General features: G+C 35.4%; 1 protein-coding gene across 9 annotated transcripts in view; it reads left to right on the plus strand.

Moving 5' to 3' along the window:
• LOC121389033 (MYCBP-associated protein-like) overlaps window positions 1–17,238 on the plus strand; it is a 61,725-nt gene that overhangs the window by 32,288 nt on the left and 12,199 nt on the right. For 6 of the 9 annotated variants that reach the window (XM_041520638.1, XM_041520639.1, XM_041520631.1 and 3 more), the window contains 17 exons: window positions 1,362–1,471; window positions 1,753–1,811; window positions 2,340–2,446; window positions 4,253–4,418; window positions 6,034–6,153; window positions 6,408–6,471; window positions 7,038–7,120; window positions 8,113–8,234; window positions 8,496–8,611; window positions 9,126–9,348; window positions 9,583–9,655; window positions 10,190–10,377; window positions 11,083–11,229; window positions 11,480–11,593; window positions 12,039–12,163; window positions 12,676–12,788; window positions 13,757–13,804. In XM_041520638.1, coding sequence (XP_041376572.1) covers window positions 1,362–1,471; window positions 1,753–1,811; window positions 2,340–2,446; window positions 4,253–4,418; window positions 6,034–6,153; window positions 6,408–6,471; window positions 7,038–7,120; window positions 8,113–8,234; window positions 8,496–8,611; window positions 9,126–9,348; window positions 9,583–9,655; window positions 10,190–10,377; window positions 11,083–11,229; window positions 11,480–11,593; window positions 12,039–12,163; window positions 12,676–12,788; window positions 13,757–13,804 — 1,978 coding nt within the window. The remainder of the gene's footprint in view (window positions 1–1,361; window positions 1,472–1,752; window positions 1,812–2,339; window positions 2,447–4,252; window positions 4,419–6,033; window positions 6,154–6,407; window positions 6,472–7,037; window positions 7,121–8,112; window positions 8,235–8,495; window positions 8,612–9,125; window positions 9,349–9,582; window positions 9,656–10,189; window positions 10,378–11,082; window positions 11,230–11,479; window positions 11,594–12,038; window positions 12,164–12,675; window positions 12,789–13,756; window positions 13,805–17,238) is intronic. The other 3 variants (XM_041520633.1, XM_041520635.1, XM_041520636.1) reach the window with 1 other exon arrangement.

A 17,238-nucleotide genomic window follows, 5' to 3' on the forward strand; every position in this document is an offset into this window, starting at 1 on the left:
TCATGTAGTTAGTGACTACATATAATAGTACACAGACCTAACAACCTTTAGTAAAGAGAAAGCAGGAGGTGCATTGAAAAAGCAGGAGATTTTTTAAATGTACATGATTTGACACAAAATCGCAAGTTTAAAAAAATTATTACAATAAGTTATATGAAAACTACATAATGGCGTGTACCAACCTAATATTTGACATCATTTTTTTTTCAATTAATTTATTCATTTTTTTAAAATTAAAAAAATATGTGTGTGTGTGTGTGTGTATGTATGTGTATATATATATATATATATATATATATTATTTGTTAAAGTTTAAATATTATGATTTAATACATATTTTAAAAAATAACTCTTTTATTCAAAAATGTTAAGAACATGAACAAGAAATTTAAACATTAATTAGTATATTTACGGTATTACACTTACAGACTGCATTACATCATCGTTTGTGTACCTAAGTATATAAGACAAATTTATATAAATCTTATAAATTAATGTTCAGTTTTTACTAAAATGATGAACAGTGGTGTGGTACTTATTGAAAATCATCATATTGATGCAATAAACTTTGTATTTCCACTAATCATATCCCACAATTCTCACTTCGGCAAACATTAAGCAGTCAGGACAGTTCAGCCTGTTACATTGTCGGAAACTGAAATTAACCGAAGGTTTCCGAATTTAAAAAAAAAAAGATACTTTCCTTATGTTAATTTAGCGAAAGTAGATCTTTTTCTCTTTTTTTTATGCTTCCAAAAATGTTATTTACTGGGAGGATTTTTCTCCCGCGCAGGGTTTCAGGAGGTTTGATCAAATACCGGGGAATCCGGGAGGGTTGACAGGTCTGTAGATCATAACTAATCACATCCATTTATATATTTTAATTTTTCTGTCAAAGTTTGTCCTTGAGTTTTCAGTCCTATGACATGTATATGACAGACAAGACATGTATGTTGTTATGGATTGTTTTGAAATTTTATGCAACAAATTGTTTTGGTAGTACATGATCCTGTTAGGTGACCTTTCACTTTTATGCTTTGTATTTTTTTTTTCATTTGTAGTCAAACAATCAACAAGATTTTCTTCAGTTTGAGGTGGTATAGCACATCAAACAGAAATAGCTGAATAGTGTTATATTTATTAATGTACGTTTGATAGCCAAATTAATTGGCATGTCTTTGCATATTTGGATTTGTTGTACCTTTATTTACCTGTCTTGCAAATGAAATGCCTGAGATTGTTTGCTAATGTAGTATTTAATTTAGCTGTTCAGTTGATAGTTTTTGCTACAATAATATAAGAACAAAAGGCATATATTCTGTACATTTAGAAAATGACTTCTCTTGTTATTTATATTTCAGCTGTATGATCCAAAGCCTCCATCTGAGAGCCGGAAGACTCCAGTTGTTGCCAGTGTCGTGGTGCGAAAAATGAAGCCAGCCACAGAGTGGGACAAACCTAAACCAAAAATGTAAGAATAGTCCTGTCATTTTGTATCAACATAATTTTGTAAACTTGGATATTGCACAAAAAGCATTCAGAAATGATGTTTGTTTTTGTTTTCATTTTTATTGTTTAAATTTTTTTATAACTTTAAAAATCTTATCAAACTATGCCATACCTATTACAATGGTGTTTTAATATGATGCCAAATTAGTAGGTTTTCTAATTTATTATTCCCTAATGATTTTTAAACAAGCAAAAACAATGTGGAGATCACTAAATAAATGATAAATCACTTCTATTTTTCAGAGTAACAGTTGCCAAACCTGCTCCTCCTAATGCCCCTGTAAAACCTCTGGATTATTCTGGTATGTTTCTGAGCTTTATATTTTGTTTTCACATCAATAATTTAAATAAGTTTCACTGTTTTCATGGCATTAACTGATCACAGTTTTAACATTTTAAAAAACATTAAAAATTTTCCCATAAATCAGACTGGAATTGTTTATCATTCTTCAAAGGAACAGTCTGCAAAGTGTTCGTTGGTTGGTAGCAATTTTTGGCACTTATTATTGCTTCCACTGTGTCATACATTTTATGGCTCCACTGTGTCATACATTTTATGGCTCCACTGTGTCATACATTTTATGGCTCCACTGTGTCATACATTTTATGGCTTCAGTTATAAATATCATTGAATCTTGGTAGATATAGCTACCTAGTTTCTTAAACAGCCACCTACTTCTAAATACAATGAACTACCTGTACCACCTAGATGGATTCTATTACACCAAAAATGTGTGATGTTTTGTGTTTAGATTACTAGTTGGAATACATCTGGTTGATTCTGATTGGAAACATCCAGTGTCTTGTTTATGTATTTCTTTGTATTCCAGGTTATGCTGGGCCGCGATACCACCACGATGGTTCTGTTGTTCCACACAGTATTTTAGGTTCATACAAAGACTTTCACAGAGAAGCTGTTAAACGTGGAGATTTGATGGTAAGGCTGATATATTTAGAATGTTTATGTTTGGGTTGTTTTTGCTAAACCTTTTTTTGGGTGGATGTCGATTTTTTTTTTTTTAGCAATTGGTGCCTGCAGACTAATAGAATGACTACAAATGCCCTATTTTCTAAGTAAGACATGATTCATTTCTTTTCTCAAGTATTTGTGGCCTGTTCTGTCTGAATTATTCTCAGTTACACTTGATTGAACCAATTCTGTTTTCATCTCGCTTTTACAAAGTAAAAAGGCAAGATATACTATTACTTTTCCAACTGCAGAAATGGTCTCAACTTGTGTGGCGAACTTCCACAAACTATAAGACCTAGGACAATGAAACTTGGTTTAGGCCACACAAAAAAATAGGTGTGTTTCCGGTCGACCGACCATCCCTAGTTTTACCCCCCGGACCCTAATTTTTTTCTTCTCTTAAACTGAAAAAAAAAAATGAAAAAAAAAAGTAAAAATAAAAGAGGACAACATCACCAAACAAGAGTATTTCTTTCCTTGTACATTGTTTACGTACTATTATACGATACATTTTGCACATGTAATTCCCTTCCGAAAAACATCGAGAAATTATGGAAAAGCTTTTGTAATAGAGTTCCTTCCCCTGATTAGCTACCACCGAACAGCTTGGTCGGTCATGGAAGTAACCGAATGTACGAACATAGCCTTGGTACAGGTTATTTCGATTAAATATAATCGTATCAATTCAGCTTAATTCTCGTCTTCACTTAAATCAACAGGTCTTATTATTAATGCATCTCAAATGTTTGCATAAAGTATTTAAATTAAGAACAACGAAATTAATACAAATGTCCTATTTTTTTAAGGAAATACACAAACAGTGCATACCAATACTACTACTACTACTACTACAACAATGACAACAACAATAACAATAATGATAATGATGATAAATAATAATAATAATTATTATTATTATTATTATGATAGTATTCAATTTAAAAAAAAAAACCCCACCTACCTACCTACCCTAATTTTTTGGAGGATGCAATCGGAAACACACCTATTTTTTGGGGGGGCCTTACAGTTGCACCTATGGATGTTCATCACAGTACACCGAAAACGTTTATGGTAGGCAAGACATCTTAATTCCACAGAATTCTTGTTTGTTGTTTATTTCCTGCAGTAATATCTTCCAACATTTTTACAGATTTAAGTTCCCCAAAGGGCCATGTTCATTGATCAGGAGTGGGAATTCTCTTCAGATCCGTGGTTTTCCATTCATGGAACATTGCGTTTCCTCGCATTTTAATTATTTTTGCCTCCAAAATGTGTCCGATGGCACGGATTTTAACCTAGGATTTCAAGAATTTCCCGGACCCCTATAGATTTCCTTTTTTTTTTTTACAGTTCACCAATTCCCACCCCTGACTGATTAGTTATTGATTGATCACTGACTGGTGATCTGTAACAAAATGTCATCTCAGGCCTCTGAAAATTGTGAGAACAGTTTAGTTTTATTCATGCAACATTTGTACACGTCCAGTTTTGCATAACCCATTTTTCATTCTTGCATTATATGTAAGACATCATTTACATAGTCATAATGGGTTAAGCAGAAACAAAATGGGTTGTCTGAATGTGTTCCAGTTTGCAGTTCTCAGAGGCCTCTATCTGATCCTCATCACTACATGTCACGACACAGAGAGGTACTCGACCATCGGAAAACACTGCTCTTTTTGATAGCAGGATCAGTGTTACACATTTTATAGCCATTCAGTAGGAATAGGCTGTAAAGTCCCCTAACTGAAGCGACATTTATTGTTTTTTTAGGATTTGCCATTTCCAAGACCTGATGATGCTGAAGATGAGGTTCCCACTGTTAAATACGAGAAGAAACCGAAACAGCAGAAAACTGGTCAAATGAAGGCAAATGAAAACAATGCCTTAATAAACTGGCAGATGAAAATGAGGGAGAGAAAACAGGGATATATATCCAGTTTAGTATGGTTAAAGTTAAACATAGAAACTTATAACATATAATGTGTACTAAATTTGCATTGTGTTTTGTCAACACATGCTCCTTGAATAGAGTGATTTAGATCCTAATGCAATCAACATGAACCTCTTTTTTTTCTACTGATACCTATTTTCAGTTAAGAACCTGCAAATAAAAAATTATATATTATTCAGTGTTCTCGTTGCTCCATTTAAGCGAGGCGGCCCGCCCTGCTATTGCATTTTGCCGCCCTCCTTTCACGTTATCCGCCCTCCTTTATTTTCCTGAGCCATCTTTATTTTCCAGCACCTATCTCTGCTATTTCCAAATGCACACTTTTTTCTGCACATAAAACCCCCCCACAACGATCAGTCTGCACACTGGACATCAAAGGAAACAAGCCGCGTTGTGTACGAAAAAGCAACTGACGAAACATTTTGACAGTTACCGTAATGTGATTTAATAGTATTTTTAACAGCGTCTATTTTGTCCCATACTTTTATCCATTTGTATGTTTAATACACACAATAAAAGTTATATTTTATTTGAGCAATGAAATCATTTTAATTTTTTATGGATTCGGCAATCTCCGACTGAAAAAAACCCCTTATTTGGCGCCAAATTTGTCACGTGATCAGAACGGTCACTCTATCTTTTGTTTCCACTAACTGTCGTCTGATATTTTGTCCTCGGTTACAAATATAATTGATTGTAACTGACAATTTTTACTTTCTGCCATTTCCGTCATTCTGTTTATTCAGCAGTTCTTATGACATATTGTAAACTTTTCATTTTGGGGGGATATCACCGCTTATAAAATCAACGGAAGTGGTAGTTTTTAGCATTAAAATCATTCATCTTGGGTGCCAAATAATATATACACTGCCACTACAAAAACGAAACAGCGATCGATTCATTTGATGAAGATGGGAATAACAAAACATGTTTTCGACATTAGGGGATCACACAAACATCTTTTTAGTTTTTTGGTATGTCTTGAAATCTTTATTAAAATAATAATATTAAAACTTTGATCGGTTCAGCAAAACCGGAACTGCCAGTGAATATCAGACCGATAACATCTTCGGTTCAATTAAAAGACGAGTTTGCTTGTATTTCGTATAAACTTTTTGTAATTAAAATAAGGAGTATGTATTTCCACAAAGTTTATCAACACACAACAACATGGTAACCACCAAGCTCCTCCCCCCCCCCCCCCCCCCTTTTTTTTTTTTTTTTTTTTTTTACTTTTTTTTTTTTTTTTTAAGGGTGTGGTGCTGCGTGGCTGCCCTCCTTTAATTTTCACCCAGCGAGAACACTGTTATTGAAAATCAAATTAACCTGAAACGTTATATTTCGGAAAGTAATTGAAATTATAAATAGCAGCAAAACATTGTGAAGGCAACATTACAGTGTTACTTTTTAACAGGATTTTTTTTTAGTGTCTTCATGAGCTATAGTAGGTAAACAAAGTTAAAACATGTACTAACTATGGATTAAAAACGGAAAAAAGACATCAGTATTTAAAGTAATGTGACAGATGGGTGACAGGTGAGAGCTATTGCTGCATAGTGCACTTACAATTTTATTTCATTGTTTTTTTCTCTCATTTCAGAACTTTTACAAAAGAACCCAGAAGACCTTGCCATGAACCAAGCAGACAACTTCCGCAACATTCAAGAGAAAAGATACATCATAGACCGAACCATTCCCTTGATGGATTATGGAAAAGGATGTTAGTATTTATTTTAATAAACTGTTAATTAACTTTCTAGTCAACTGATTTTGCATGGAATTAATGGGTGGGTGGGTGGGGGGGGGGGGGGGGGGGGGAGTAATGTTTTGTTAACGACAACCCAGTGAATATTTTAATCAGGTTCATTTAAGTGTCTAACAAATGGTAATTATAACACTTGAATAAATTATGACTATTGTGTTTTTTATTTATGGAATTTTGTGTAATAAAAACAATGTTAAACATATTGACAGATCGTGTTGGCAGTGAGTTTTGGAATCAACAAGAACAGTTTGGTGATGACATCAAAGGAATACAGTGAGTATTGAAATGTTTATTTTGCAATCATGTACTAAGGAGGGAGAAATTATTTTGTTAACAAATATGTAGCCAATTATTATTTTTTAAAACAGAATACAACAAAATAATAGTGCTACTTTTTGAACTAAATCTTTAACAAATATATTCACCAACTTGCATTTCATTGAGTAATTAAATAATTTTGTTCTCAAGTATTCATAATCACGTCACATGTCTCAAAGTTTTACCTGACACTTAAACCTGTACCAGCTCAACAGTATACTTAATATTACCACATAAACTAATTATCTTAATGGTTATTGTGGACAAAAAAGAGCCTTTGTAGACCTCACCATTTATGGGGAGCTATCACTCTTGCTCTCCATCCACTCCCCTAAGACTAGTTCAAGGAGATAAATTTTAGCTCCCCTTAGGATGTGAATTTATATGATAATATGTCAAATGGCTTTCCATAAGTTAGAGGAGCAGTTAACCACTTCCCTCAATTTTTTCTCATGGCGAGGTTTGCCTTTGAAATGGATAAAGGACTTGCTTATTTATTTATTGTTTTTAAATTTTTGCAGCATGACCCTTTCACAAACACAGAGAGGTTATCCACCACCTGTTGAGCATGTTGGCATTCCCCAGTCAGTCAGAAAGGAAAAAGGTAACCTATTTTTTTCTTTAATAAAATAGGTTTTCGTAGTGCTTGCCTGCAGACTTAACCTTACCCACCATTTGATTGACATTGAAGTTTATTTACAGTTTCTCTTTGTTGGATTAATTTGAATGTAAAATCTTGTAAAATCAAATTTGGTGTTAAATGTTCTCTGTTTTATATCCTATACATCCCATTTAAGACTTTTGTGTTTGATTCTTCTAACAGGTTTCAGTAGATAGTTTTGTACTTTAACCTTTTGACTACTGCAGGCGAAATATCTTGCCCGACGTCATGCAAGTAGACATACTATACACTGTATACAGTGCATTCCCAAATTCATATTTCCTGTCGTAAATTCTGGTCAAAAAACCAGTTATTGGGGATAATAGACATAAATACTGGACAGCTGGCCACAAATGCCTGTAAATAAACGTGACTTTTTCAAATTTTTTACCTAACTTTAATATAAATTAACTGATCTAAAATATAGAAATAAAAAAAAGCCATGAAAATAATACTTACCGATTCATTATATGTGAGTAAAAATTATAAACTTGTACCCACTCGACAGGTCAAAAATTAATCCAGTAGTCTAAAGGTTAATTAGCTAATTCAGTAGCTGTCCCATCTTTGCAAGCCAAGGGTCCTCCTCCGTACTTTAATTTTAAAGACACAGGAAGCTGAGTTGTCTTTTGTTTCCTGTTAATAAATCGCTTCCGGTGAGTGTTGTGTGCAAAACGGCAGGAAATATGAATTGAGGAATGCACTGTATACAGTGTACAGTATGTAGACTGGCGTGACGTTGGGCGAGATATCTCGCCTGCAGTAGTCAGAAGGTTAACTGCAGTTTTTTCTTCTAATTTTTTTAATGTTTTGATATTTTAACCATTTCTTAAAGTATGCCAACAGTCAGGATAAGTTGAGAAATGTTGTTTAACACTAGTTATAAATAAGATCAGTTATTTATGACGCTTTACTTAAATGTTTTGCCATTGTAGGATGGACTTGGTCTCCTAACTACTCGGCACCTGTTCACTATCCTTGGCACAAAGCTCCCTATTATGAAACACGAAGGAAACAGCTTCAGAAAGTCATTGATGACCTGGACAACCACGAGCCAGTGAGTGAGCTTTCTTCCACTGTATAAATAGTCACTGAGCAATATACATTTATGTTGTCATCATTGAAACTTATAATGACTTTAAAAGTTATATATTAATTTTTTATTTTTGTATAAAAATTATCATCACATAAAAGCATAAATAAATATCAGTTACTAAAATTTGCATTACTATTCTATGACTTGCAGTATTAGTTAATTACTTTGTGGAAAACTGTACAATGAATAATGGTCTTTAGATGATGAACATTTATCATTCAGGATTTTGATGGACTGGAAGTTATTGGGCAGAATCCCTCCAGAGATGTCTGTTCCGAAAGTTTTAACTCCCAGTTTGGAGAAGAAAAAAGGATGCAAGGAACACCACCAGCTGAACAGTATGTATTCATTTATTCTCCCACCCCTAGATATGTAAGACTGACATTCCATGTTCAGAGTTCAAGTGGATAAATCTGTCGTGTTTAACCACATGACCAAGTCCAGCGAAACCGAGTTATGACTTCACTGTAGATTAATCAAACAGATTTGTTTCAATGATCTTGAATGTCTAGACATAATAATATTTCGAATCAAGGTTTACACTATTCTTGTACATGTAATATAAACCATACCAAATGCTATGGTTCATGGGCTGTCCTGTCTGTGGGAAAGTGCATACAAAAGATCTCTTGCTGCTAATTAAAAAAGTGTAGCTGGTTTCCTCTGAAGACTATGTCTGAATTACCAAATGTTTAAAATGTGCATGTTTTAGAGAATTGTTTGGTACCATTACATTTGATAATTAGTGTTCTTTAATTATTAATTATCAATAGTGATAAATGTATTTGGGTTTCTGTCTTGAATTTTTTTTTTTCCTGCATTGAATGAAACTGAATTTTATTTATATTGCAGAGACCCATTACGCGACTACCCTGATGTTCACACACCTCCAATTTTCGGTCCCTCTCTTCTGTTTGCTGGACAGCCAGCCCGATGGGTAGGAAACAGCCATAGTTTCCGTGGTGAGATTGGGATCGAGGCTAGAGTGACATTCGAGTCGTATACAGGTGACAGAGTGATGTCGTACCTGGAAATCGTCAACGATGGAACCACATCTGTGTATTATGATTGGAAGGTATGTACATAAAGACCGAATACAGTTACTTTTACTGTAATGCTTTTTAAATGTGATACAACTGTATTCATAAACTCTTTGATCATGTCTAATGTGTGAAGTCTCCTGAGGAGTGGGATTAGTTTTGGTTTTATTTTGCAGGGAAGTGAAGAAACTGATTGTGAATAGCAATTTAAGTTAAAATTTGCAAAAGATTTAGATTTAATTTAGTAAAAATGTATTTATTGATTTCAGCAAATACCAAGAGAAAATCCCTTTGATTTGGTGCAGGCTAGAATTCAAAGGTTTTACTTCAATAACAGCAGTGGTGAGTACATAAGTATCATTGTACAAGGTTGTAACAAATGACATTAACAAATTTTGATACTCCATATTATTACAAAATGATCAAATATATTTATTTATTTATTTTATTATATAGATATTTTTTTTAATTATTAAACTAAATACAAAATAAATAGTAGTCAATACTGTCTCAACATAAGAATAAATATTTAAAAAAAAATAAACTACAGATTTGGGATCTCGTAGGTCTGGGGTAGATAAGATATTTAATACTAACAGGTTTACAAGACAAGGGGGTCTGTGAAATGCAAATAACCTGCAAATCCCCCTCTTCCTAACAATTCCCCAAAATACAGGATACTATTCTTTTACATAGCTGGTTATGTAATAATAATTGAGGAAAACGATAGTAAAACATCATCCCTAAAAATTGTTCCAAAAATGTTTTTGCACCTCAACCCCCAAACCTCCCTCCAAAAAAAAAAAACCCTGACAAAAACAAAACCCACAAACGAACTCAATATGGATATGAATTGATTAAGCTAGTTTGTTGCAGGTGTCATTCTACCTGGTGAGACAATGAAGTTTCCATTCGTATTCAAGTCTCCCAATGCTGGTGTCTTCACCGAGCAATGGAAGTTTGAGACCCGCCCCGTCATTATTGGTGGAGCTGACCTGATCGTGACACTGAGGGGGGTGGCCCTGCAGGAGGACGTATACCAGCCAGACAGGATCCTACTCGAGGTACCCAACTGATCGATTAGTAGCAACATGTGTCAATAGATTTTTTAAAAGCATTTAGGGCCGAATTTACAAAGCATGTTTACATCTTACATGCATGTAACTACATACATTTACAATGCTTAAACATCTGCGCTTACGATAAACAGGTTCATTAAATTCAGCTCTTAATGTTTCAATTGTAAAATTTATTATTTTCAATAATATTTTTTGAATATTTCTTGACCAGTTCACCCAATCAATAGCTGATGTGTAATTTTGTGCTGGGTGTCGTTAAATATTCATTCATTCTTGACCAGTCAAATCACTGATGTTTCGTGAGTTTTAATACAATAAATGTTATCCATTCCTTCTTCCGCCTTTGTGAACTCATAATCTTAGTGCAATTAGTTTTGGTTGTTGTGTCAGATATTTGTAATTGTATTGCTTTTCAAGCAGTACAGACATGATAATTATCTGGATTTTTTCTGAATTTCAGAATTTAGTGTTGCACCAAAACTGTTCTTGTCTTTTATTCTTTGTCGAAAAGTTCACAGTAACAGTAATATATTTTTCAAGACTGCAAAAGTTTTCCAATTTTTAGCACTGGCATTAATTTAGTGTCAATTTGAATACTATTAATTTTGGAAGTGTAAAGGGTTATATTACACCCTTTTTTACTAAACCAGAAGTAATTCTGATCACTTGTTTTAACATTTATCTTTGCAGCAAGAACTATTTAAAAAGCAGGCATATCAAATTTCTCAAGAGATTCTCATGGAATTGGTGAACAGCATTCAGATACCAGTGAGACCGCCTTCTCCCATTGACGCATACATCACAGAGGAAGAGATATTTACGAGAAATAATTACGGGGTGTGTATTTAATAACAATTTGTATTTTACAGTGTCAAATTTATGTTGTGAATTTATGCTAGCCAGATTCATTGTGGTTTATTCGAATAAAATGAAACAAAATAAAGTTATTTAATTAAATATGCTTAACATATTCAGAGGAGGGAATACAAAGATGATTATTTCTTCAGTTAGGTAATTACTGAACAGCCGTTAATCTAAAAATGTCAATACTGAGTTTATTGGTTACGTTTGTCAATCTGTTATGTAGCTGTACTACCACCACGAGACTGTGGAGAGTCTGAAGGAGATGTACATACAGCTGTATCCGGAAGAGGAGAGGGATGGCAAGTTCTGGGATCTGTGTATACAAGACTTGAAAGAAGTAAGTCCTGTGATAGCCCTTTAGTTAGACCCACTTTATAATGTTTTTTTGTATTTAGCAACCAGACAGATCTAATGTTTCAAGAGGTACTTATTATCAGTTTACAAAGCTCATAGCACAATGTTTTAAAAATATGCTCTAATATGATTGTCTGATTCTTAATGATGAATATATTTTTGTCTATATTTTTTTATTACGGTACGTTATAATGGTGTAATAAACAAGTCATTTTATCTTTAAAATTTCTTCTACATGATTGCAACATACTAATTGTGGTTCAGCTTTATACAACATGTTTTAGTTGCACTGTAGAATTTTAATATAAATTGTCCATTCTTTGATTTACTTACTAGATCTGTGCTATAGTTTGTGCTAGGGTATTGTTAAACATTCATTTATTCAAACAATCATTCATTGATTCATTTTATTCTAAAAAATTTCTCAGCTTGTGGGAGAACTGGATGAAGATGATGAAAGAAAAGAAGCTTTCATCACCAAAATTAATGAGTCTGTTGCCAAAATGTCTTTCAGTCCTAAAGAACCTATCAAAGACCGGCTTTACAGTGTAGGGTGAGTATTGAAAAATATTTTTTGCTGAATGCTTGGTTGTGGTATGTGTTAGCTTGTCTGTGGGATGGTGCATATGAGAGACTCCTTGCTGCTAATCATGTGCCCATAGTTTTCCGGCAGTGGGTTTCCTCTCATTATTAGTGTGGTCCATGACCATATGTCTGACGCCATATAACCGTAATTAAAATTTGTTGTCTTATTAAACAAAACATTTCTTCCTTCTTACAAGCAGCTTGACAGGACTGTTAAAACAGGGAACACAGGATGCACCATAACTATTCTTTCGTACTTTCTCCCTCCTCAGGTTCTTTTTTCTTTTAACCAGTAAAACAGTTTTAATGCAAGATTTTCACTAATCTTTATAAAATTGAAATAGTGTTTATTGAAAAAGAAAACAGACTTCATGTTATCTGATTTTTTACTAAAACTTGTCAAAATCTTTAATTTTCTTCAGGTTTTCACTTTATGATAAATTTAACCTTTAACATTTGTGTTACTGATTGAACTTGCAGGTACCAGTTGCTGGTGGAAACAGTTGATGAGATTGTTGGACAGTCCATGTTACTTCGTCAAGTGCTGGGATTACCAGAGAAGGAATGGGACGATATGCTAGAGAGTGATTTAAGTAAGGACATTATCTGTCACAGTGTACATTCCAGTTTATTGTGGAATCCGATGTTGGCCACGGCACTCTAAAACCTGAGTTGAATTGAATAGTATTTTAGTGTGTTAAAAACACAATAATACCTTAATAATTATAATAATAATAATTTTATTTGAAGAGCTTTTGGATAGAAAGAAAAGTCAGTGATTAAGGTTAGTAATAATTCAGCTGATTCTCTAGTTTTAATCCTATCTTTTTTTAAATATTTGTGTTCTTAATGTTGTTTCTGAGATTTGAGAGGGAGAGAGTATCTTTAATATGCCCATGTACCACTAAGGTTTCATGCATGTCTGTTATGGGCCACGTCTCTGGATAGCCAGTGGCTTGGTCCGGGACAGAATACTAGTGGACAATTTAAATCAAAAATGGGGAGGGGACTTTAGTTTAGTTTAGCGCAGGTCCTAAAAACATAACATTAATTTCTACCATAATACAGCCCTACATTAATTTATTTATTAATTATCTTTAGAAGCAGTTTTTGACAGGCAGTTCAAAACCACATTTTAATAACTCAAGACTTGAACTGACAGTCATGAATGGATAACGCTCAGGGAAATAACGTCTGCTAGGACATGTTTGGTGTTTTCAAAAGTTATATCCCCATGAGATATAATATTGTAATCACTGGCAGTGAGTTTTGAACATTACATACTTACATATTTGAGTAAATAACATCTTTTTTCGTTCATTATGTTACATTTACATACTAGCTTTGAAGTGGATAGGTTTCATATCCATGTATCAGTTTGTACAACCAGTTAAAACTTTCCGAACTACCGTGCACTGAAACAATAATAACACTTGTGCCAGGCTTTTTGTTTCAGTGACAGTATAATTTTTCCTTTTTGTCGGTAGATGTACGTTTTACAGCTTTGTTATAACTATATTTGACTGCAGAGTATATATTAATAAATAATTACATTTACCAGGTTCGACAGATACGTTATCTGTAACGTCAGACTCATCACAACCAGCCGGTAATCATGACATATTCATGGGATATTTTCTGCTGCAATATTTTTAGATTGTTAATTGTTGTTTTCAGTTGAGGTTTTTTTTTTACGTTTTCCAATCAGTGTTTACTCAGTGTTCGAGATCAAAAATTTGGGGCAGTATCTCAGTTGGATACTAACATTTCAAAATCTGGTATCCCACCTGAGAATTTAGTATCCCACTTAAATGAAATTCATAAATAACATTGTAACAAACATGGACGACACTGTCCTCGTTCCCAATCTATTGCTACGTCACAATTGAAATCGTGAAATTCGCAATCAAACAGATTTTTGAGTAATACTGACATAAATTAATATTTAGCAGTAATCTATAAGTGTTTCTGACATTACTAATGATGAACCTACCTGTATCAATTTTCTGTAGATGTGGAATCAATATTTAAAATAAAATTTGAAGGGAGAAAACATACAACAAAAACGATAGTGACTTAGGGGTTCCCATTCTATTGCTACATGTATGCTGCTATTGCTCCAGTGTAGCATTAGACTGGGTATGAGTTGGGGAGATATTGTTACAGCATAGCATTAGACTGGGTACGAGCTTGAAAATGCTGTTACCTAACTTCACCAGTAAATGACGACTTTCATTGTTTCAGCAAAAAATAAAAACGCAGGATTAAAACAAAACAAAAAAACATTATATGGTATTCAGGTGGGATACTGGGTTCTTGAATTCTGGTATCCAAAATTAAATTCTGGTATCCCCAGGATGTTGGGATACCGTTAATCTCGAACACTGTTACTATATATACTCTTCAAAAGAAGAAACGCAAAACCACATTGTCGTAACATTTGGAGAATTGATTTAATTATTGAATGGTGAGTCCGATAATTACCAAATGTTGCAGGATTGTTCACAATTCACTCTAGTCCATTGTGAGTAAGTGATAGGACACGCCACCAAGGTCAAGGTCATCTGGAGTCAATACCGGGTGTGGCCTCCGCGTGTGTTGACAACTGCCTGGCACCGCCTGCCCATTGAAGCAACCAGAGTACGGATGACGTCCCGGGGGATGGTGGCCACTCGGCCTGCAAGGCTGCTGCCAGCTCGGGCAGGGTCTGGGGCTGTGGTTGTCGCTGTCGGAGGCGTCGGTCCAACTCGTCCCATAGATGCTCAATTGGGTTCAAATCCGGTGATATCGATGGCCAAGGAAGGACATTAATGTTGTTGTTCTGTAGGAAAGCCATTGTGAGACGTGCTGTGTGAGGCCTGGCGTTGTCATGTTGGAACACTGCGTTGGCGTTGGCCATAACTGGAACGATGTGTGGCCGGAGGATCTGGTCAATGTAGCCCTGTGCATTCAGGTTGCCCTGCACGTGGACCAGGTCAGTTCTGCCAGTGTGTGAGATGGCTGCCCACACCATGACACTACCCCCGCCGAATCTGTCCACTTCCTGCACGCAGTTTGCCGCATAACGTTCACCACGACGCCTATACACGCGACATCTTCCATCATGACGTCGGAGCAGAAATCGGGACTCGTCACTGAACCACACCTGTCTCCATCGCAGTTGAGGCCATTGTCGATGAATCTGGCACCACTGCAGTCGGAGTCGACGGTGTTGTGGTGTTAAGATGACACCTCGAACTGGACGTCTGGCACGAATTCCTACCTCACGTAGGCGGTTCCGTACGGTCTGGTCGGATATCCTGCGCAAACCTGGTATTGCTGCGGCTGTGGAGGTGGCAGTAGTCAATCGTTCCCGAAGGTGGCGTACCCGGATGTAGCCGTCCTGCCCGGGGGTAGTGACCCGTGGTCGACCGGATCTAGGGAGGTCACGTGTTGATCCATGTTGTTGGTAACGGTCCCACAGTCTGGAGATGGTGCTTGGGGACACATGGAATGCCCTGGCAACGGCCGTTCTGGATTCGCCTGAGTCTAGTCGGCCGATGGCATTGTTTCTCTGCGGTTCACTGAGACGTGGCATGTCCTGGATTGTCAACTGTCGGCCAGATACAGAGGCCAGGCAAGCGAACACCCTGCACTTTTATACTGTCGGTGTTCATGTTGCACGTGCAGACAACGCACGTGCAGTGGTGACATGGTTTGCACGTGGCTGCGTTTTTGCAAATATTCACATTTTGGAACTTTATTGTACAGTAGCTGCGTTTTATCGAATGTAACCGTGGGAATGTGTTTGGGACATGCAATGACCTTATATTCACAAAGCATGAACCGGTAGGAAACATAAAACGGAGTTATAACCCATTTGTACCCTTTTGCGTTTCTTTTTTTGAAGAGTATATGTTTGCCTATAAGTTGGGGTTGATTTTGTTTTTTATCAAATTTTATGAACTGGATTTTCTTTAGTACAGTAGTTCTCAGTTGATGTGCCATGATGCCAACCACAGTAAACCATGATGTAACCCACGTTTTGTTTATGCAGTATACTCGGACTAGAGTAGCTTTGAGTGCCGTAATGAACAGTATGCAGTATTCGACCAGATGACCCAGTATTTGACCACTTTCTAATTAACTAATAAACTGAAGTTTATTTTATGGTAAATGCAACATATATACCAAATAACTAAATCCAAAAACAACTGTAACACATATTCATGCATTTACGCATGCACACATGCATACACATGCTTGTATATATATTCATACACACACACATACTTTCTGATGAACAGTCTCTTTGGTCCTATCTCAATTTATAGATAATGATATTAGACTGAAAATAAAGAAAATATAATTCTATATGTCCTGATAAACAGCACCAAAAGACATAAAGGTAGTACATTTGTGGTTCTTGGGAATTTATTTTGGGAATGTGTCCTCAAGCTTTTCTATTGGTCAGCTTGGCATGATGGGTCACCTAATTCGTTATGGAGTAACACAGATGGAGACCAATAAGTAAAGTAGATATGTCAGAAGCAGCAACCTAAACAATGTACACCCATTCATACTACAAAAAAAAAAAAAAAAAAAAAATTGGAAAAAAGTACTCGTAGAGGTGTCCGTTGAGATGAGAAAATCATCATGCATGTACACATGAGTAAGCATCGCATCATCAATGGATGTGTGTGCAGGATATTCGTTATCTCCTGATTGCAGTGAGAACTGTAAGCACGACAGGTAGGCGGCGGAGGCAGCAGCAGTTAGCACAGAAAATACCCACCTGCTGTCTACTATTAGTGTTTCTGCTAGAAAGACATTTTTGGGTATGGCGCTATGGAATTGAATGCAACCACAGTCAACGGTGTATGTGGGGCCTTCCCCAGAAAACAAAATGGGTTACGTTTAGGGTGGCGGTTATGAAAATCATACAGTATTGATAACAGTAATTAATTTTGTCAAAACGTTAACTTAGAAAAATAAAGTATGCACAAATATTTGGGTATGGCGCTATACCCATGTTATCCTCTGGCAGAAACCCAGACTAATGAA

Source organism: Gigantopelta aegis, chromosome 14 (assembly GCF_016097555.1).
Source record: "Gigantopelta aegis isolate Gae_Host chromosome 14, Gae_host_genome, whole genome shotgun sequence".
NCBI classification, from domain to species: Eukaryota; Metazoa; Mollusca; class Gastropoda; order Neomphalida; family Peltospiridae; genus Gigantopelta; species Gigantopelta aegis.